This window comes from Mastigoproctus giganteus, chromosome 6, assembly GCF_048544385.1.
Source record: "Mastigoproctus giganteus isolate SK-2022 chromosome 6, ASM4854438v1, whole genome shotgun sequence".
NCBI lineage: Eukaryota > Metazoa > Arthropoda > Arachnida > Uropygi > Thelyphonidae > Mastigoproctus > Mastigoproctus giganteus.
The window spans coordinates 50,566,085-50,588,760 of record NC_143580.1 but is presented as its reverse complement, the minus strand read 5'-3'; the positions used below and the strand labels follow the sequence as shown (position 1 = coordinate 50,588,760).

At 37.7% G+C, this 22,676-nt stretch overlaps 1 protein-coding gene across 2 annotated transcripts in view; it reads right to left on the bottom strand.

The window, feature by feature from the left end:
* Window positions 1-22,676, bottom strand: part of LOC150084235 (WD repeat-containing protein 44) — a 380,944-nt gene that overhangs the window by 256,033 nt on the left and 102,235 nt on the right. For both annotated transcript variants that reach the window (XM_090375960.1, XM_090375961.1), the window contains exon 5: window positions 19,949-20,080. In XM_090375960.1, the coding sequence (XP_090232086.1) occupies window positions 19,949-20,080 (132 nt within the window). The remainder of the gene's footprint in view (window positions 1-19,948; window positions 20,081-22,676) is intronic.

Here is a 22,676-nt window from a genome sequence, read left to right as displayed (position 1 = left end):
GGCTGGAGACTGCACAAATTTGCCATTAAGTGCTTGAATTTTTTTCCAGATGAGCCTGCTGTCCGTGTCCTTGTTTATGGTGGAAGCAAAACTTATCCAGGCATCTTTCTTTGCTTTTCTTCTTGTTTGGCGGAATTTGGCCTTGAGTCTTTTAAAGTTAATAAAGTTAGCAGTCGTTGGGAATTTTCTAAACAAATTCCAAGCTCTATTTTTTGTCCGTTTAGCATGTGTGCATTCCTGATTCCACCAGTAATACTCTGTTTGCGTTTTCCAGGTAAATATTTAGGTATTGCAGAATTTGCAGCTTGTAATATTTGATTCGTTATATAATCGGTGACACTATCTATGGACTGAGACTGGACTATCTCATCATCAAACTGGATTAGGGAGGAATATTTATGCCAGTTTGCCTTACGGAATTTCCAAGTGAATCGCTGCAATGGAGACAAGTTTACTTGTGTTTGAATATTGCATAGAATCGGCAGGTGATCACTGTTTAGCGGGTTATCAAGGACTGACCACCCCATATTGGCATAAATGGAGGGAGAGCAGATTGAGAGGTCTATTGCTGTCATGGATCCTGTAGAAAAATGGACATAGGTGGGTGCACCAGTGTTTAACAGAGTAAGGTTATGAGCATCAAGCAGCGATTCTATTATTTTACCCCTTTTGTCAATTTTTGGAGACCCCCATAGAGGATGATGAGCATTAAAGTCTCCCAGTAAGCAGAAAGGAGATGGCAGCTGATCTACTAGCTTTTCTAAATCATCTGAGGAGAAAGCGAAATTAGGAGGGAGATATATAGAAGCTATTGTAATGGTGATACCAATTTCAAATCGCACTGCCACTACTTCAAAAGGAGTCTGAAGGGAAACATGTTTGGATGGAATGTTATTTCTGACAAGAATAGCCACCCCTCCATGAGCTGGCGTATCAATACTCCTATCTCGTCTAAAGATGTTATAATTTTTTATGGAAGGACACACTCGTGAATTTAGAAGTTTCCTGTAAGGCTATGCCAGCTGGTTCATACCGATTGATTAGATCCTGCAAATCATCTTTTGCATTCCGAAATCCTCTGCAATTCCACTGAAGTATTTTTTCCTTTATGTGATTTTTTGTGTTGTTCTCGGCACTGACTGTTTTTTAGTTGCAGCTTGCTTGTATCGATCAATTTTTGCTTTGTCTTTCCTAGGAAAGACGGGTCGGGTCGCATCTATCTCATCAGTTGCATGTAATTCTAAAAAAGTGTCTTCTGAATCATGATATTCGTCGATGTCCATCGTGTGGTGGATGTTTGCGGTTTCGTGGTTTCTGTTTCTTTTGGTTTTATTGCTGAGAAAACATCTGTTGGTATGGTGATTGGGGTATTACTTGACTGCTCACTTGTTTTTTGTGCAGGACACTGTTTTGCACTAGAAAGCAACGAACGTGCCCAGTTCGAAATTGATACATTCGGAGGAATTGTTACTTCAGTTTGGATCCCTACAGACTGTGAGGGTTGAGCTGCTGTGGCATATGTTCGCGTTGTCTCTGTTTTGATTATCTGTCTTCTTGCCTCTGAGTATGTCAACTTTGTATTTTTGAATTTGTTTTCCTTGCTTCCATAATTCACATGTCTTTGAGAAAGCTGGGTGGTTACCCTTACAATTTGGGCAGTGCGGTATGGTAATGGCACAATCAGATTGGTTATGATCTTTTGATCCGCAGATCGGACATACTGCCTCACCTCGACATGTAGTCTGGGAGTGTCCATATTTTTGGCATTTGTAGCACCTGATGGGATTCGGAATGTATGGACGGACACGGCAATGCAGGTAGCCGGCTTTCACTGATGTTGGTAAGTTAGGAGAGCTAATCTTTCTCATAATTTCAGTGGATGACCTCTCACGAAGACATTGAAATTGTGAGTAACACTGCAATGTGATCTTATTTTATCTCCATATTAGTTTAGTTGTTTTATCCTATCTTATTTTGTCACTTTATCCTATTGTATATCACTACATTTCTATTCATTTCTTCTAATTCACTTCTCGTGTATACCATAGGTTCAATAGTAACAAACTTCTACTTCACACTTTCTATATACCACTATTTAGGGTATGTTTGCTTAAGCAGTGTCCCTGATCCATAATACCTATTATTATTTTCCTGTTTACTCCAATTGCTCTCTACTATTTACTTACTATATATATACATATATATATACATATACAGTGAAGCCTCGTACCACGAACTTAATTCATTCCACGAACCAGTTCGTGGTACGAAACATGATTTCCCATAGTATCCTATGGGAAATCACATTTCGTACCTTTTTTTTTTTTTTTTTTTTTTCAGAAAAGCCCAGTTTCATCACAGATGAAGATCTGTTGTGGTAGATACCCTTCATCTTTCATGAGCTCCTGAAATTTCTTGGCAAATTTATCAGTGGCTTCTTTATCAGCACTTGCTGCCTCCCCATGCCTTATGACTCTGTGAATGCCAGTGATCCCCTTAAACTTCTCAAACCACCCCCAGCTTGCCTTAAATTCAGATTCGTCAGAGTTCTCCATTTCTTCAATGATGGGGTTTCTTAGGGTACTCAATCTGGTCACTCCCTTTGCAACCTCAACATTCTTGATGGTCTCCTTGTTCTTCAAGATGGTTCCAATGGTGGATTTGTTGACTCCATATTCAATTGCCAGATCAACTACCCTAGCTCCTTTTTCATGCTTGGCAATGATGTCTTTCTTGGTTTCAATAGTGATTTTCTTGAGTATTTTCTTGGGCTGACTTACACTGACACTTTTCTTAGGACCCATTTTTTGAATCTTTTCAAAAGAAACTTTCAAAAAACAAATTTGCAACTTTCCTGAAACAAAAGAAAGACATGGTAAATAAAACAGAATATGTGTTGTGTTTGTATTAACCACTTCCCTGATTATCAAGTTAACTCGGGTTAGCATTTTTATGTCATAAATTATTATCCCAAGATATCTTGTGGTCGTGTACGAACTTGTGTTCTTTCAATACTTACTCGAATGAAGCCGTCGGCGCATGGTAAAGTAGTGCATTCATCACAATATGGCTCTTGTGGCCATTCGCTAGTGGGCGTGTTTCTTGGAATATTTTTATCTGAGACAAGCGTCAGATGACGCCTGCTGATATCTTGCATATTGTCGTTGCCTGGTGTTCTTTCCTGAGCACTGTGCCGCACGAAGTTGTCTGTTTCGTTTTCAAGAATTAATTATGGATAATGACGAAGAATATTGCAGTTCTGATGGATAATAATTCTAGGAACATACAACACCGAATACTTCAATTTGTTCCATAATCAAGCATTTTTATTGCTTTTATGCCGTATCACACGGCATAAAAGCAATAAAAATCATTATTTAAAAAATTAGTAATTTTTGACACGAAAATAGGGAAAAATAGTAAGGGAAGAGGTTAAAACCTGGGTTCGTGGTACAAAAAGTTCATCGTATGGGGCGTTCGCCATATAAGGTCCCACTGTATATACAGGGTGATTCACTACCAGTGCGACAAACTTGCAGGAGGTGTAGGGGGCACAAAGATGAATCGGAATCACATAGCATTGTAGGGTCCGAAATGCCTTCATCATGCAGTAGAGGATGTTGAACGGGAGGTCGCGTGAACAGCGATCCCGCTGGAAGTCAGCATTTGCGAACCATTTCTGTTGAAGAAACCAAGTAGCAAAAGTCCTCCGGAGTGGATAATCCGCAGGCTCCAATGATTGGACACGTTGCAGATGGTATGAACTCATTTGGTTCGTTGACAGTATCCTCCATACAGTGGATTAGGAAATACCCAATCGTTGGCCTATCGCTCGAGTACTCATACTCTGATTGCCTTCTGCAAGACGTAGGGCATTCTCCTCATTGTCTGGTGTCCTCGTCATTCGCTCTTGATTCATGGTACCTCTCGTGAAACAACCAGTCTCACGTAACCTTCTGTGCACACGTGCGAAAATCGTGTGACGAGGAGCACGGCTGTGCAGGAAACGTTCCTGGTACAAGCGCAGAGCGGCGCACCCGTTACAGTCCGCAGCTCCATACGCGAGGTGCATGTCGGCCAGTTCAACATTTGAATACTCGTCCATCCTACTGCCTCGGGAACTGGTTCGCAAATGCTGACTTACAGCGGGATCGCTGTTCACGCGACCTCCCGTTCAACGTCCTCTACCGCATGACGAAGGCATTTCAGACCCTGCAATGCTATATGATTCCAATTCATCTTTGTGCCCCCTACACCTGCTGCAAGTTTGTCGCACTGGTAGTGAATCACCCTGTATATTAGTAAGCTAGGTAACAAAAAAAAAAAAAAAAAAAACCCCACCCATTTCCATGGTCAATTTTGTTTCTAGATGAATATGAATCTCTACTAAACTTTCGTACATTTGTTATTATGCATCCTAGACACCCTGTACATTTAATCTCATCAGCCATGATTACAGCACATCTTTTTATATCTAGGTACATGAGTGTGTCGTCAATCTTAGAGAAACCTTCATTTGGTACTGCTATTATCCACCTTACAAGTAAAGAAAACCCCTTAATTCTCTGGTGAATACATCAAAATAAGTTAAGCAAGCAAGAATTTTTAAGGGAATAAAAGTTAAGAAAAAAGCAAATAATTAACTTGTGCTAAGGCATCTTTACATTAGTAGAGATAAGAGAAACATGGTTGCCATTAGCTTTTGTGTAAAATTTAGTGGTTTTCACTATCTTTCTACAGGTGGTCTCCGATTTATTTTGGGGATGTGTTCCTATGAATGGCAATGTAAATTGGATAAGATTTTTACATGTGTACATTTATATGTTATAAAGGGGAGATGCATTCCTGTGGTCAAATTTTCGGAAATTTGACCACATCAAATTTTTGAAGTTAACATAACTTCAACTGATTAAAAATACACAGTATGTATTGTACTGCATACATAAACTATTATTTACATTCTATATTAGTCATACCAAATTATTTTGTTTTAAGAAACAAGGATAAAAGGCTAAACAAAATTCTGTTTCCCTTGATACAGTTCATTATACCAATGCAAATGATCACTCAAGACTGAATGAACTTGCTGCTCCATTTCATGTTTGGAATGGAGCAGCAAGTTCAATGGGAATGGCTATTCCTATCTCTAACAAACTGAAGGTGTCTGAAATCCTTTCTGTCGCAAGCTGTTTTACTTATGGTGCCTTTTACCCTTTATTGCTCCAACTCAATCCGATCCTCGTTGGTGAGATCAGCACAGTGTGATTTCTTCTCCATGTTACTTATATGTACTTTTTTGAAGTCTCATTTGCCTATTCCCAATCTGTAATTGAATTTTGGGGATGCTTGCAAATTCCTGAATACAATGAATGCAGCTTGAGCGACTTACTTCTGTGAGGTTCAACGTTGTTTGTGGACTTCTTAATGTTGCATCCCCTCCAGAACTCACAAACTGATGGATAATCTTAATGGTGTCTCAATGATCAGTTGTTGCATGGTTCATAAGGAATAACAGGATTTGAACGTTGATTTTAATTACAAGGCTGTATTTGTTGACATTAAAATGATATGTACATGGTCACAATATTAACAGAATGGCCCTGTTGTTGTTTTTTTTATAATACTTATTGATGACGAGAGAGAAGAAACAAAAGTTTTTAAATTAAGAATTTAAAAAAAAAAAAAATAAATAAAAAAATAAGACATTACACCAAAATGACAATTTTGAATGATGCAAATTGTAGACTGCCTGTATTTTAAATTTGTGGTAAAACTGTTCTTATTAAGCATTTATTTATCCTTTTAATTATAAAAGCAGTATAAGAAGGTTTCTAACTGATGCTAATGGAAAAAATTTGGGGCTGATTCCAAGATATCAATGAATATTGGAGATAAGTTTTTATTTTATTTAAAATTATTGGTTTATTATAATTCATTTATAAATTTAATGAAATATATATTACTGCAAATAATATAGTTTTATTGCTGTACATATGGATATCATAGTATTATATGATATTGGTACAGTACTGAAGTATAACATTGTGGTTTTAATTTAATATTTTTTAGCAAGGACACTGAGCGGCAGTTGCTAATGGCTGCTATTTGAAGTTCTCAGTTTAATTTCTATTCATTTAGTGTTAATTAGTTTAAATTTTTCAACGAAAAATTTACATTACTTAGTATTTCCTTAAGGCCATGTTTACAAAACTGTTGTGTGAAAAAATTGCAATTAATAAAAAAAATATTTTTTTTCTCAACACATTTGAATGCATATAACTTTTTTTTTATGTAGTGAACACAGTTATTAATTTTGAATGTGTTTTCAAAAATAAAATCTATTTAAGTATTATGTATTTTTTATTTGAAAAACCAAATAGCCACAAAAGACAGTAAGTGTTCAGTGATTAAAAGTTTGGCAAATGTTGCCTTAAGGCACTCGCTGAAAACTGTCTTCACTAATGTGAAAGTATGTTATTACTTCAATTACTCTTTTAACATGACTTGGTAAGCTTAACTCACTCAATGTGCAGTTATCATTACCCTCTGTAATGCAAGCTAAATTAGTTACTATTATTGCCAAAGTGGGAAATACTACACTTACTTTTCCATCAATACAATGATGCTTTCATACAGCAGAGAAAATTTACTCTCTGTGAAAGCAAAATTTAGACTTGACCCAGACTCAAGATATTAGAGATTCTGAAAAAGTTTAGAGGGAGAAAATCAGGTAGAAAGGAAAGATGGCATGTACTACAGCACTGGCTTTACCTTCAAACTTTCATAGTGATCAATCTTCCAACAAATCAAATCTCTGAAGTGCAAAACCACATTCAACTGATGACTTAAAAATTCTGCCAATTTCAGTTAGAATTACTTCAGTAAAATTGTCCCAAAAAAAAAAAAAAAAACACAATAGCTTCCAATTAGCTGCAAGAATAAATTACGTTTGGTACCCAAATGGCCTGAAACTAGAGGTCTGTTCACAAAATGGTGGGAGTGTTAGAAACAAACTGAATCATTGTAACAAATATGATCTTTAGGCTTGTTCAATGAAATTTACCGGTAAAAGTATTGCATTTGTATTGTTGCTCGCTCGGTAAACAGACGGTGGGTGTTATCGGTCTGGAATAGAAGTTGAATTCCACGGGAGCTTGAAACCCTCCCGAAGTGCGTGGGGGGGGGAGGGGTTTAACCTGAAGTTTTTCTTTTGAATCACTAATTGAATTAACTAATTCAATCACGAACAGAGTCATATTGGAAGTTCTGGCATCGAAAAAAATGTTCATAACGTAGTTTCACCAGTAAACTTTTTCGAAAATTGCCGTGCTTCTCGTGTGGGCTTCCTTTGCGTTTTTTTTTTTTTTTTTTTTTTTTTTCTTAATAAACAATTTATCCACTAGTCCACCAGTGATTCTAAAGAAAAAAAGTCAGGTTACCCCCTCCACTTCGGGAGGGTTTCAATCTCCCATGGGATTCAATTTCTACTACTGACTGATAACACCCACTGTCTGTTTACCGAGCGAGCAGCAATACAAATGCCGTTACGGCAAAGTACTCTTATCGGTAAATTTCATCGAACTTTTGCATGCTTTCTTTACCTTTGCCCTATTTCCATTAATAGAAACTTGGTTGAGAGCCAATGAATCACTGCAATCAATGACACTTGACTGGTTCTGACAAAAAGTAACTTGCATATCTTAATAAAAGAGGTAGAAGAACTTAAATCCTAACCCAAACATACCTAAAATTTATGAAAGTAATTTTGTTTGGAGACAACAGTTTTGAAACCATGATGACGTATGTCTCTCATTCTCTCACAGTAAGAGTCTGCAGTTTATCTCATACTGGAGATACGAGATAAATCGCACAGATGTGAAATGACATAAGTACCTACCTGCAACAATTGGTAAAGTTGTTGCTATAACAATTGGTTAATTAGGAAGACATTTGCAAATGGCTTCAAAATCTTAATAGATGACTTCACCATACCAATCCCAGCCACCATTTAGACATGGAATAACCTAATCAATAATGTGAACATTGTAGGCTTTATGGCACTGCCCTCGTCTGCCAGACAAGGGCAGTGACATTACTCAATCAATGTGACAGGATTTTTTCAATCTGCTCCAATAGTGGTACTGACGAAACAGATACTTTCGAAGTCTACTCCTTCGAACTTGTATCCCAAGCCAAAAATAATCCAGTGCCTACATGTAACAATTGTCCGGGATGGTCAAAAAGATTTTAAACTCCAAATTCATCAACATTCCAACGGTCAAATTTCTACATGAAATGTATCCTTGGAACTTTTTCATAACTCATCCTCTCAAAACTGCCATGAGTTGGCTTTTGCATTGGATTAGTTTCATTATTCAATCAGCAATGTTTAAGACGTGTAATTTCACATAATTTCAAATCAGTGGAATAAATAGATCTTAGATGCTTTCAAGGAAAAACAAATCAGCTAGTTAATCAAATCAAACAGTTAAACAAGGAAAAAGAATCTTTTCAGCTGCTCCGTGCATGTGCACATATACACAAAACCAAGTATCCTCAGCACTTTATAGCCATTGGAACAGTTCAATCACATTCTCAACTTCTCCTTCTCTCACTAAGCAGTGATGGATCTGTCACAATGCAACAATTCCGCTAATATCCTGACATTTAGTAGGATCAATATCTCCAAACAGGAATTTATTGAAATAATAAATAAATTACTTATATTCTCTAGTCTTGGGTCAAATATTTCTAAGTTATGCCTTTACAATCGGTAGTTAATACTGCATTGATGTGCTTGTAGTCTTGATTAACAAGAACATTCACAGCAGTCTGGGTTCCTTCTTCTTGGATGGAGTAATTCCCAAGCCTCAAACAATATCACCCAATTCGTCAGACTTAACTGATCTCGGTCTCATTAATCCGGCTCAAATTATTAGAAAAAAAAATTTATGCTTCATTACATATTAGCCCAAATCTTCAGTGAAAGACTAATACATAATCACAATGGAATGAGAAAATGTTCTTTATAAAATGTCTAATTTTTAATTTCCGTAGCTGGACCTTTATGCTACTGCATTTGATTTGGTGTTCATTAAATCCCTCCTTTCTCTATTTGAACAATTCTTTCTAATCAAAGACTATGTATTATCCTACATAAGCTCATTCTATCTAAGAGAATATTTCTTAGTATTAACCAAGGGCTCTGTGACAAGGATTCCTCAAGAAGGTTCCTCATTAGCCCTCTTCTTTGCTGCCATCTTCATATATATATATTTTTCATTCAGATGAATATTAAATAAACAACACTGTTAATATCCTATATGCTAAAGCAGTGATTACTACATTATTTATTTTAAGATATATGTAGAATTATTTTAAGTTGCATGTAAAAAAAAAAAAAAAAAAGCCCTGATTTAAGTAGCAAAGCATTAGCATTAGTAGAGGCATTTGATGCAAGAAAGCAAGCTTATGCAGCATCAGCCAAAAAAAAACAAAAAAAAACCCACTTCCACTTCACCCCTCTGTTCGTTCCAAATACCTGTCCAGCTGAGCCTTAAACTTATTTAGGCTATCAACCTCCACCACAAGGGATGGAAGTCTGTTCCACCAACCAACCACCCGCTGGCTAAAGGCAAATTTCCTCACGTCTATCCTACATCTGTCTTTCCTCAATTTGAATTTATGCCCTCTCAGGTGATTTTTCTGAGCTAGAGGAAGAATCCCATCAGCATTGAGCATGCTTAAACCATTCAAGGCTTTATACACCTCTATCAGATCACCTCGCTGATGCCTAGTCTCCAGACACTGTAATTTGCAAAATTTAAGCCTTTCTTCGTAAGAGCACCCCTTTGTTCCATTCACTAATCTTGTTGCCCTTCTCTGTACTCGTTCCAGCAGCTCTACATCCTTCTTGAAATGAGGCCTCCAGACCTGTATACAGTACTCTAGGTGTGGCCTGACCATTGCCTTATACAATGGAATAATCACCTCCTTATCCCTGCTGGAAAAATTCCTGTATATCATTGACAATACTCCATGAGCTACTCTTGCAGCCCGTCTGCACTGATCAGAGAACTTCACATTTGCCTGCACAACCACCCCCAAGTCCCTTTCATTCTCTACCACTGTCAGTGTAGTACCACAGAGTTGATACGTTGCTCTGGGGTTGCTGTTTCCCATGTGCAGTACTTTACATTTGTCAATGTTAAACTTCATTTGCCACCTCTCAGCCCATCTGCTCAACCTTTCCAGATCCCGTTGCAGCAGCATAGTGTCAGTAGTGTCCTTGACAACCCTGCCAGCCTTTGTATCATCTGCAAACTTGGACATTAAGCCTGATATACCATCATCAATATCATTTATAAATACAGAAAACAACAATGGACCCAACACTGAACCCTGAGGGACTCCACTAATAACATTAGTGGAGTCCATCAGGGACTCCACTTGATTACCACTCCCTGTCTTCTCCCCCTCAACCACCCCTCTATCCATAGCAGCAATTTGCCTCCAATGTCACACTACTCCAATTTGTGTAGCAGTCTTCCATGTGCAACAGTATCAAAAGCCTTTCTAAGATCCAAGTATATAATATCAAAGTTATTCCCTGCATCCAGTTCCTTTGCGACCGCATCACAATATCCAATCAAGTTGGTCAGGCAAGACTTCCCCTTAACAAAACCATGCTGTGTCTGAGCTATAACTGAAGTCTTGTCTAAATGATCCTGCAGTGCTTCTTTAACCAGTGCCTCCATTAATTTTCCTGGAACAGAAGTTAAGCTCACAGGTCTATAATTACTTGTGTCAGCCTTTGATCCTCCTTTGTGAATTGGGGTCACATTTGCACATTTCCAGTCTATGGGTACCTCCCCTGAGTCCAAGGAAGCTCTCATAATTATGGCTAAGGGTTTGCTTACTTCCTTTGCTGCCTCCTTTAATATAACTGGATAGATCCCATCCACCCCGGGTGCCTTTCTTGTGTTTATCTTCAACAGCTTCTCCTCCACTTTACTCCCAGTTACTTCAAGATTCTGTAGCTTACTGCTAGAGTTGAATACACCTCTGGCATTCCTCCTGCTGAACAACTCCTCATGTGTGAACGTCGATGCAAAACATTCATTCAGTTTGTCAGCCACCTGAGCAGGATCATCAACAGTTGACCCATCAATATCAAGTGGACCAATCCGATTCATCCCCTTCCTTCTAGAGTTAACATAAGTAAAGAACTCTTTGCTGCTTCTCCCCGCATCCCTTGCCAAGGATTTCCCGCAATCTGCCTTCGCCTGCCTAACCTCCTTTGTAACTTGGTTGCATATCAACTTGTATCTATCATAGGCTTCTGTGTCATGTGCCAATTTGTAAGCATCCCATGCACTCTTCTTCTCTGCCATATGCCTCATTAGTTTATCTGACATCCATTTTGGCCTAAACCTTGAACAATACTTCTTAGTTGGTATGTAAAGCCTAGCAGCTTCCAAGATAAGTTCTTTGAATGCTTCCCATTTTGAATTTGCTGTTGGTAACATCATCAGTCGGTCCCACTGCATAGAATCTAAATACTGTCCCAGTCCATCGTAGTCGCCTTTACGGAAGCAATAACCCTTCCCTTCACCCCTAATGGTAGTTACCTCCCTGAGTAAATCCCACTTCAGCACACTGTGATCACTGCCACCCAGTGGTTCATTTATCTGCAGATTCCTAATGCATGAAGAATCACTGCTGATAATCAAATCAAGAGCATTACTCCCTCTAGTCGCCTCCCGAACATGCTGATGTAGAAAACAATCATCGAACAAATCCACAAAAGCCCTGCTAGTGTGTGAGTAACCAGCCCCCAAACTCCAGTCAATATCTGGGAAATTAAAAGACTCTCTGATTTACTGGCCCACTCCATCTCCCTGCGCAGTCCCTCATTATACTCATCAGAGTCATTAGGCCTATAGCACACTCCCACTCTCAATTTTGATCTCCCAATGCTTATGTCACACCAAACTGACTCAACACTGCACTGTCCGGCGATGTCGACTGGCTTCACTTCCTTGGCCTTTATGTGTTTCTTAACCAACAGCACAACCCCTCCCCCCTTCCTATCCTGTCCATCCCTTCTGTAGACGTTGTACTCCCCAAATTGCAGTTCTGCATCCCTTATATCTGTGTGACACCACGTCTCTGTCTCTGATATCCCAACAATATCTGCCTTTAATGTCCTGAGCAATACCTCAAATTCATCAAACTTATCCACTAAACTCCTAGCATTGGCGCACACGCAAGTATACCTGCGCCTGTTTCTATTCTTAGCTACCCTAACACAACCCATGTGTTTACTTGTACCGCAATGGCTCCCAGCAGTCTCTGAAATACCATGCATCTTGTTTTCCAGGCCTCTGCTCATTCTAACAGAAGCAGTGCAAGAATCTCCTTCACCTCTGCCAGTGGCTACTGTCAATCTATTGGTCTTTGTCTCCCCCCAAGCTAGCAGTTTTCCGACCCACCCAACACTGCCTCGACAGCATCAGCAAACACTCCTGCACCCCTTCTATCTAAGTGTATCCCATCCCTGTAGAAGCAATCTCTCCTGTTAACAAGTACAGTCCAGGCTGAAAAAAATTCTACCCCTTGAGCCTTGCACAATCTTTCCAGGGCCAAATTGATCAACAAGGCTCTCATCATATACTCCCTCCTATCGTGTCTGGGCAGAATTGCAGACACTTTCAAATTCAACCCTAATTCTCGGCTTTTGTTCAACAGTGACCTGTACTTGTTAAGTAATTCTGCCGGTCTCCTACTCTTAATATTATTAGTGCCAACGTGTACAACTATATCACCTTTTGTGCCCTTAAAAGATGATATTCGCTCTACAACGTCATCAACCTTTGCCCCTGGCAGACATACCCTGGTCCTGTTCCACCTATCTTTTTTACAAAGCATGTTCCCCGTTTCCCTGACAATAGAGTCACCAACAACTACTAGTTCCTTCGGGACCAGCGCATTCTGCCTTGGGGGTTGTCTCTGTGTCACGCGATGCCCAAGTGCAAGCTCTGGCGTTGATGTGGGCAGCTGAGAGCTTGATGGGCCCCTCAATTTAGTTTCTTCGAGGGCATCCACCCTGTCCTTCAAGCTCTCATATAGGCCCACAAGAACGCCGAGTTGTTGCTTGATATCGATACACTCCTTGCATCGCGCACACACAAAGACATCCCCCTTGGCAGTATCATGTCCCGTACCCGATTGCTCTGCAAACATCAAGCAAACAGTGCATTTTATAAGGCTGTGAGTCAGAGGACAACTGCCCCCCTCAGTTCTGCTCTGAGCCACAGCACTTCCATTAGCTTGAGCCTTTTGCTTTGCCGCTCTGGTCTGAGTCATGATTCTATTAATTTATTAATTAATTATAATTAATTATGTTATATTATTAATTATGTTAAATATAATTAATTATATTACGTTTGTAATCTAAGTCGTTATATGTATTTATTTAAACGTACAATTTAACTGCTAACGAAGTTCAACTAACGCTATCTAGTACGGTATATAACTATCGTATCACAAAGGCGGGAAAATTACGAACGGTACCGGAGTTGAAACACGTGGAAACCTTTACCGATACTTTTATGCAATTACAAGGCCGAGTAAAGAATAAATACACCAAATTAATCAGAAAATCACAAAATAATGTTATACTACTAAATTTAAATCAAAAGTTTTAGAAAAACAATAACTTCAAATCAATAAATAAGAAAAATCCACTTAGCGGCTTTGAACACTACCGTCTCTAGTAGCCTCGTCAGCAGACCTCAAGTATATGTATTTTACACAATGTGTTGAATAGCAGTGATATGATAATAAATAACTTTTGCCATCATTCACCCCTTTTTTCTTATAACAGGATTCTATACTCATTGACCATAAAATTAGAAATCTTTTGCAATTGGTGTCAACAGATAATGCAAATGTAAGTTGTCAACATGGCATGATCACAAATTCCTTGGAATCAAATAAATATTGTATGCTTTCTTGGTGCTTCTTAGTCGATCCCATCAAGGTGAAGACAGGTGATCAAGAAAGCATACAATAATTATTTGATTCCAAGGAACTTGTGATCATGCCAAGTAAAGTTACATTTATCTTCTAATAACTGGAAGTAAAAGTAAAGTGCAGCCATTATCAACCCACTGCAGGATGGAAGCCTCCTCAACAATTCATGCTGAGGGAAATGGACCATAATCTGCCACGCTGGTCCAGTGCAGGTTGGCAGATCGACCGTATTCAGCAGTCAAGGGCTTGAACCCCGGTCTACTCAAAGAGCGTGTGCTACTGCACTCCCGCTCCTGCCCACTCGGCTACGGAGGCCGTTTAACTGGAAGATAAATGGCAAAAATCAAAGTGAAAGTCAAGTGTGCAGCAAATGACTGCAAAATTCAATTTAGGCAAAGAATGAGCCATTTCCAACAGAAGTTAAAAAATCTGGGATTTGGCAGTCATGTGCCTATATGATAGACCCTTTTTCTGTAAAATACTGAAAGATTTAACTGGTAACTATGAATGCTAAGACTGGACTGTGGAACAGTGGAAAAATATCATGTGATCCAAGACGTCTTGATTCACACTTTCTTGCACCAATCATGTCCATCACCCTAGCAGCTGGAGGTGGTATTATGGTATGAGGCATGTTCTGTTGGTATGGGCTGGGTCCACTCAGACTGTTTTTCTGGTGCACTATAACCTTGCTGTTTTTGCTTCAAAAAAAAATCAAAATCAATCAATCACTCAGATTGTAGAAGGTCGTTACCCACAATGAATATCATTCTTTTGTAAAAATGAAGCACTGCAAGTTTCTTTTGCAATGCTTCGTTTTTACCTGGATTGTGGTGGATTATTTCAAGATGACAATGTAACTATCTGCCATTCAAAAATTGTATCTGAATGGTTTGAGGAACATTCCCAAGAGTTCTAACATCTATCCAGATTCTCTAGATCTGAATCCATATGAGAAAGTCTGGGATATGCTTAAAAGGGCAGTTCAGCTTTACAGTTCTCTACAGACCACAACAGAGAAGCTGACAAACATCCTGATGAAAGAATAGTCAAACCTTGAACTAAACTCTCTCAGATATCTAGTGGAATACATGCCACGATGTATATGGGCTATAATTAGGGCAAAAGGTGGTCAAATAAAGGTTCCTAATTTTTTGACATTATACTGTCAATTAGAAAATTAAGAAATTTACCCAGTGTGTGTTTCCTATAAATAAACAGTGCTCACCAAGCAAGTTTTCTCACTTAAGTTAATTCAGTGTCAATAAGGTTGTAATTCTTGCCAAATTTCATTTCACTGCATCAGGGGTCGGCAAACTTTTGAGTAAAGAGCCATTTTTGATCTAATTAAAAAAAAAAGAAAAAAAAAAAAAGAGAGAATCTGAAGAGTTGCACCTCAGCTCAAGCTGGGAGGTGGGGGGGGAGTTTTTTAAGAAATGGAATAGAGTGGGAAGGTGTTTTATTAAAAAAATATATATTTTGAAATATTATTTATTAATACTGAAAAAACATAAACATCCAATTAGGTATGAATTAATGTGACTTTTGCTGCTGAACTTCTTGAACGAGTTTCTCAAACATCAGGCAAGTATGCATACCTTTCATCTTTAAACATGCTGAGAGACTCACGTTGTTCAGACAGTTTCTTGATTTATTTTTAATATAGTTCAAGTTCGAAAATATTTGCCCACATAAATATGTCGAACCAAAAACTGAGAGAAGTCCAAATGCAAAGATTTTCAAATTTGTGTGTGTCCGGTAAGCTACTCCATGCATCGAACACAAATTCGTCTTGCATTTTAAACTCATCTATCGACTCATCTTGCATTTTCAACTCATCCATTTGTGTAGAATTGCAAGGGCAGCCTTTTTGCCTCTCCAAATCCTCAATTTCAGTTTTAAGGAATTTTAGTCTTGCACTCCAAATGTTCTTGATTTTTAAGTCCTCTAATTCCATTTGAAATTGTGCTTCATGCAGGCTAAAAGTTAAAGAGCCGCATGTGGCTCGCGAACCGCAGGTTGCAGACCCCTACTCTACATCAATTATTAAAGAATATTATGACTAACAAAGTTTTAATAGTAACACATATTCCACTTCACATCCCCAGGTCAACACATATTCCACTGTGCATTACCCACAGGTTAATCAGACAAGTCTTAATCAAATTACACTTGAGATATAAGGTCTTGATGTATGAAGCTTTAACCTTTGAATGGTTCTGGAAAAATTCCTCTTCCAATGTTCTTATCAATCACATAACAGCTGAACTTTTGACAAGTTTTCCATAATCCTCATGTGCGCTTACAAAATATTTCAAAACTGAATATAATGTAATGCCACTTGTTGAAATTTGTGCTACCTCAGCATTTATAAGAATATCATATTTCAGTGAGAACTTGTACACCATATAGTCAAATGCATCAATAAAATACTTTCTCACTGAACAAAAGAACAGAATCTTTTCTTGTTTTAGACTCACCATAATCCTGGCAGTAGAGCAGCAAATGACTAAATCAGAATCATCCTTCTAATTCAGTCTGCTATGGTAATCAAAGGGAAAAAGAAAAGTGGAAAATTTAACAGCTGTTGGCATAGCAAATTTACACATCGCATTCTTCAACGTATCAAAAATAATAACTTCAGCAAATGGATTTTTTTGGGGCATTTTTTATTGAAGAACTGTGTGTGGATTTTCAAATATTTAAAAGGAACAAACCAAATGTTTTATTCAAACCAGAAGAAAGGAATATAAACAGCCTTTCTAAACATGAGAGGATAATTTGCTTAGAGTTATCTTATTTGGACTACTTTAGATTGCATTCACTAAAAGTTCACTTTCTTGATAAGTTCATTAACTTTTTCTAAATTTCATTTTAATCATGCACTGAATTTCAACATGAGCCAGTGCCACTCACTAGTGATTTTTGTTTTAAGCGGGGATTGGGGTGGGTGGATTGAGGGAAATGTATCATTAAAATCCAGGTGGCAAGGAAATGTATCATTAAAATCCAGGTGACAGTTTAAATGCAGACATGTATGTCTGCATGGAAACAAAAGTATGTCTTTAGACATACTTTTGACAAACATAAACAAAAGTATGTCTTTAGATTTTTGGATAATAAACCAGCTGGATAAACCCTTTGGGGCTTATCCAACTGGTTTATTAATTGTGAGACACTGTGTACAATATAAATTACTGCAATATATTTATTTAGCAGAATGAAGTCTATATATTAAAGCCATTCATTAAATTTGGGCTTATTATAACAAATTAAAACCTACAAATAATTTGCTAGAAAATTTGACAAAATCCAAGATGTACAATAATAATAAAATTATCATAAATGATATTAATCACTGAATCTTTTAATGTACACATAATTTGGTGTGTGTGTGTGAGAGAGAGAGAGAGAGAGAGAGAGAGAGAGAGAGAGAGAGAGAGAGAGAGAGAGAGAGAGAGAGAGAGAGAGATGTAAAGCTGGGACATTTTGCTGATGTCAATCAAAAGAAAAGTAAAAAGTAGAATTATTTAACCTGCCATTTCAAAAATATTCCCAAAAGTTGTTCATTGTAGTCAGTTTTATATTTCAGTCACTTGATTAACAGGATGTTGAATGACAAAATCTAATTCAAGCCTAATTAAAACTAGTGGTTTTGTGCATCCAAAAATGTGCTTGATTGGCAAATCTTAAATCCATCTGTACAGTGCATTATTTTCAAATCATCATGAAAATAAGGGGTACGATTTAAATAACCATGCAGAAGAAACCCAGTCCTTGCTGTTGAATTGACACCCACGGTGCATTAGCTTTGTACTTTTTTTTTTTTTGACCAATTTCAAAGATGACTACATTAGTCACAGTATCTTGCTGGAAAAAAATTAAACATGCTTACACTTCGATACTGAATTATGGATGCCTACACAAATTTCAACAATAGAGCTGATCACTTGTGGAATTTTGATCTAGGAAATGTTCAATATAATGAGTATCAATTTCTATGGGAAGCAATTTACTTTTATTTCTTGTATATCCATAAACTGATCAATAATTCAAATATTCAGATTTATTAATGAAGTAAATCCGTGGTCTAAAACAGAAGTATCAGACTCAGGTTTTCATGGGCAGTACACCAGTGAAATCGCTGAGAAATATTATATATTTGTGCATATTTTCCCCTTGCACAAATTCTTTATCTTGTGACATTTATGAAGGTTTATATAAGCTCTCAATTTTATATTAGTGTATCTCCTTTTATCATTTATTAAGTAATACCATTTATCATTATTTTCATACAGGGCTGCCAGTTTTACATGCCTGGTAAATAATTTTCTTTTATATTCCAGGATGTCTATCCAGGATTAGAGAGTTTACAAATACTTTGTCACATTTAGTGATTATGTGGATCTCTTGGTTACATAGACAGTGCACAGATTAAAAATTTTACTAATTAATTGTCTTATGTGATATTTCTTTTGGACATTAAATTGTGATTTTTGTTATTGATTATTGATCCATAATCTTAAATTTCTCCAAATCTGCTAACATAAATTCTTTGTGTATTCTATATATAAAATGATGGTGAGTCTGCATTTAGAGTATTGTATTTTGGTCTGGAGGCCACACTTGAAGAATGACACAGAGCTTCTAGAAAAGGTTCAAAGAAGGGCAGCAAGATTGGTAATTTTTTTTAATTTATTTATTTTTTTAGGAGCATTAGCAACTAAGGCCATATTGCTTCGGGAATATGCGGTGGTCATTCCCTGACCTTTCCGCATCCTCCATATTTGGTGGTGACGGGCTCAAACCCCGGTCTAATCAAGAAGCGTGTGCTACGCACTGCTGCTCCTTCCCACCTGGCTACGGAGGCACCCTAAGATTGGTAATGGATGCTAATTGATGTCCTTATGAAAACTACTTAGAAGGTATAGACTAAAACTGGCAACTAGACATCTTAGAGGAGATCGGGTTGAGAGATATATTTTTACCAACAGAAAACTAGGAGCATAAATACAAAATTCTGGGTAGTAACAGAAGGTTGGATTTCATGAAGTTTACTTTTGGGCAGCATCTTACAGATCAATAGAATAAATTGCCTGCCACAGTGGTTGAGAATTCTTCCCCCCACCCCCATTGCAGATGCAGAAAAAGCCTGCTATCTTGTATAATTTCGTCATTATAAAATTATATATATAAAACATTTCCTTTGCTTATAAATTTCATTCATGGCATTCTTTTTAAATATATACTAAGTGGACTATAATTTATATTATACACAAAGTAGAAAGTTATTAAATTTCATATGCATGATCACTCCTTACATGTGTACTTGACTGCTCTATATGCATACATCTGAGGAAGATCGTGTGCTGTTAGCACACACATACGCTGCTGGACACAAATAGCTGATGAACGAAACTGCATTATGTGCCATTTAAAATCCGAGGGCAGTTTTTTTTTTTTCTTTCAGAGAGCTATTACTGGCAATACTTCAGGCTTGTCACCTGTGTGTTAACTAAAGATGCAGTTACCCTGTCTGTACATATGTAAATGCTCATACCCACTCATCCAGAACAGTGCTCTTAGTGTAAATGCATGTTAATGCAGCATTGTTATTACAAAAGGCAATGTAATCCCACCCCCAACACTATTCAAGGCTATTTTGACAAATATATTATATGTCAAAATAAAAACAATGCAAGAATCAATTCCATTTCTGCTTATAGCTGTTATTAAATTATTAGTATGTGAATACCTCCAAACTAACAGTTTTCTGACCCACCTAACACTGCTTGGACAGCATCAGCACTTCTGTTAAGGCTCCCTCCTATCACACCCTGGCAAAATTCTGGACACTCAAACATTTACAAGTTTTATTCCTTTGCAAAGCAAGGAAATTAGGGGAACTTACCTGTGGTTTTACAACATACTGTCCTTTAATTGCACTGTAGATATCTAGAGAATACTCCAGTTCTCGAGCTAAATTTTCAACTGCTGCAGTTGGACTTGGAAGGCCTTGATGCTTTTCTCTAACTGAGAGAGACTATAATTGAAAAATGTTATGATATTAAAACAATCTAACTTTCCACAATCAAACTCACTAAAAGTAGCATGTCTTATTTAAAGAAGTGATGCTATAACATTACAAACAGAACAGAATCTAATACAATGAAAAATAAGTATCATCTGAGGTGTGCAAGGTTAAAACAATTCTAGAATTTTTAGCTTCCACCCACCCTCATACTAAAAAATGTTTGATCAAGTGGCCACATATACTTTAAGTACAGTATACAGTTTCAGTTTAAAAATAAATTTTATACATGGCCAATGTACAAAGGTAGGCAAAGAAGTCACATTATGGAAAGATTTTATGACTTTCCTTGCCATTTGTTTCTTTAAGGGCATACAATTTTTAAGTAGGTAGTGTTCACACCCAAATTTGAAGTGGGCAGGGATTAGCCATACAACACTAACAACGTAACCCAACACCACACGACAGAATGGCTACAGTTTAGTCAGGACCACCAAAAATCACATAAAATATATATACTGCATTTGGCTTTTCATTAAAAATACCTATCTAATACCTCATGGGGACACCTTTTGCCTGTAATATAGCCCATACACATCTTGTCATGGACTATAGGTGTAGCAGGGCATCCTATGGTAGTGATACCGATGTGTTACATAACATATATCCCCAGGGGCTTACATCTGGTGAGTATGGGCTTGGCACATCCAGGGCTCCAAGCTGGATATCATCATTCTTCTCTTTCTTGGTAATTCCCCCCCTCTCTCTTCCCCCCCTCAGGGTAACAACTCGGGAATTTTATTTTGGCTGGTGCAGCACAAGCCTGAGGCTTCCTTGCACCATATGGCCAGTAATAATAATGATAATGATATCCAGTAATGACCACACATTGCCAGGTGGATTGTTGTGGCACTGAATATCCTTTTCCAGTAGGTCCCAAACATGTTGAATTGGGCTGAGATTGAGTGAATTGGGGGACATTGGAGGAGGATAGAGAAATCATTGTTCCTGAACCTAGTTAGCAACCTGCTGGGCCTTGTGGCATGGCACTGCAGTTTTCCGGATACACTGTCATCATGAAGGGGTGTGCAATTCGTAAGAAACGTTAGAAAAGAAAGAGTTCCAGTGGGTCATTGATTAAAGGTGATAAGAGGGCTCTGTGCATGCCACAAAAACAGTCCCGAAACCATAACACCACTGGCTCCAGCCTGCCAAACACCAACAGTACATCCAGGTGTCATGGCCTCATGTTACTTTCTCTAAATGCAGGTACACTCATCGGGAGTAGGAAAACTTTTGAGTAAAGAGCCATTTTTGATCTAATTAAAAAAAAAAAAAAAAAGGGAGAGAATCCAAAGAGCCGCACCTCAGCTCAAGCTGGGGGGGAAGAGTTTTTTAAGAAATGGAATAGAGTGGGAAGGTGTTTTATTAAAAAAAATACATTTTGAAATATTATTTATTAATACTAAAAAAACCACAAACATCCAATTAGGTATGAATTAATGTATGTGGCTTTTTTGCAGCTGAACTTCTTGAACGAGTGTCTCAACATCAGGCGAGTATGCATAATTTTCATCTTTAAACATGTCGAGAGACTCACATTGTTCAGAAGGTTTCTTGATTTATTTTTAATATAGTTAATGTTCAAAAATATTTGCCCGTAGAAATATGTCGAACCAAAAACTGAGAAAATTTAATTTCAGAAAAGGAAATTACGATGCCTTAAGGTACTACATGGCCTCTATTAACTGGGTAGATATCGCGCAGAGAATGAATACAATTGAACTGTGGTACGCTTTTAAAACATTAATCACAGATGCCTTGAATGCGTATATACCATTAAAAAAATACTCCACGAGAAGGGTTCCAAGTTGGATGAATAGTGAAGTTGCCACATTACTTGAGCAGAAAAAGGTGGCATGGAAACGTTACAGAGCAATAAAAAGTACTGAAGCATATAACAGCTACAAGGTGGTGTGTAATAGAGCCACAGAAAAGGTTCGACAGACAAAGGCAGTTTATGAGAAATCACTAGCAAACAGAGCAAAGAGGGGGGATAAGGAATTCTTCACATATATAAATGCCAAGAAGAGCAGGACAAACCAGATCGGACCTTTACGTAAGGGAAAGGGGATAGTAATAAATACACCAGCTGCCGTTGCAGATGAACTCAACAGTTATTTTGCATCGATATTTACAAATGAAAAGCCTTTTGTGGCAATGGGAAATTGTGGGAGCAAAGTTAAAAAATATGTAATTAATGATATTGAAATTTCGCAAGATTATTTAATGAAAAAACTTTCAAGCCTACAGACTAGTAAGGCTCCTGGAGTTGATGGAATATACCCTATAATCTTGAGAGAGGCGGCAAGCGAGTGCATTGAACCACTGAGGCTGGTTATGCGAGCATCACTAGACTCTGGGGAGATTCCCTTGGATTGGAAAAGTGCAAATGTATCTCCCATACATAAGGGTGGCTCCAAAAGTGAAGTGGGAAATTATCGACCTGTCAGTCTGACTTCAGTAGTAGGGAAAATCATGGAGGCATTGATCAAGGGTGGAATTCAGGATCATTTGGATAGAATTGAAATTCTCAAGGATACTCAGC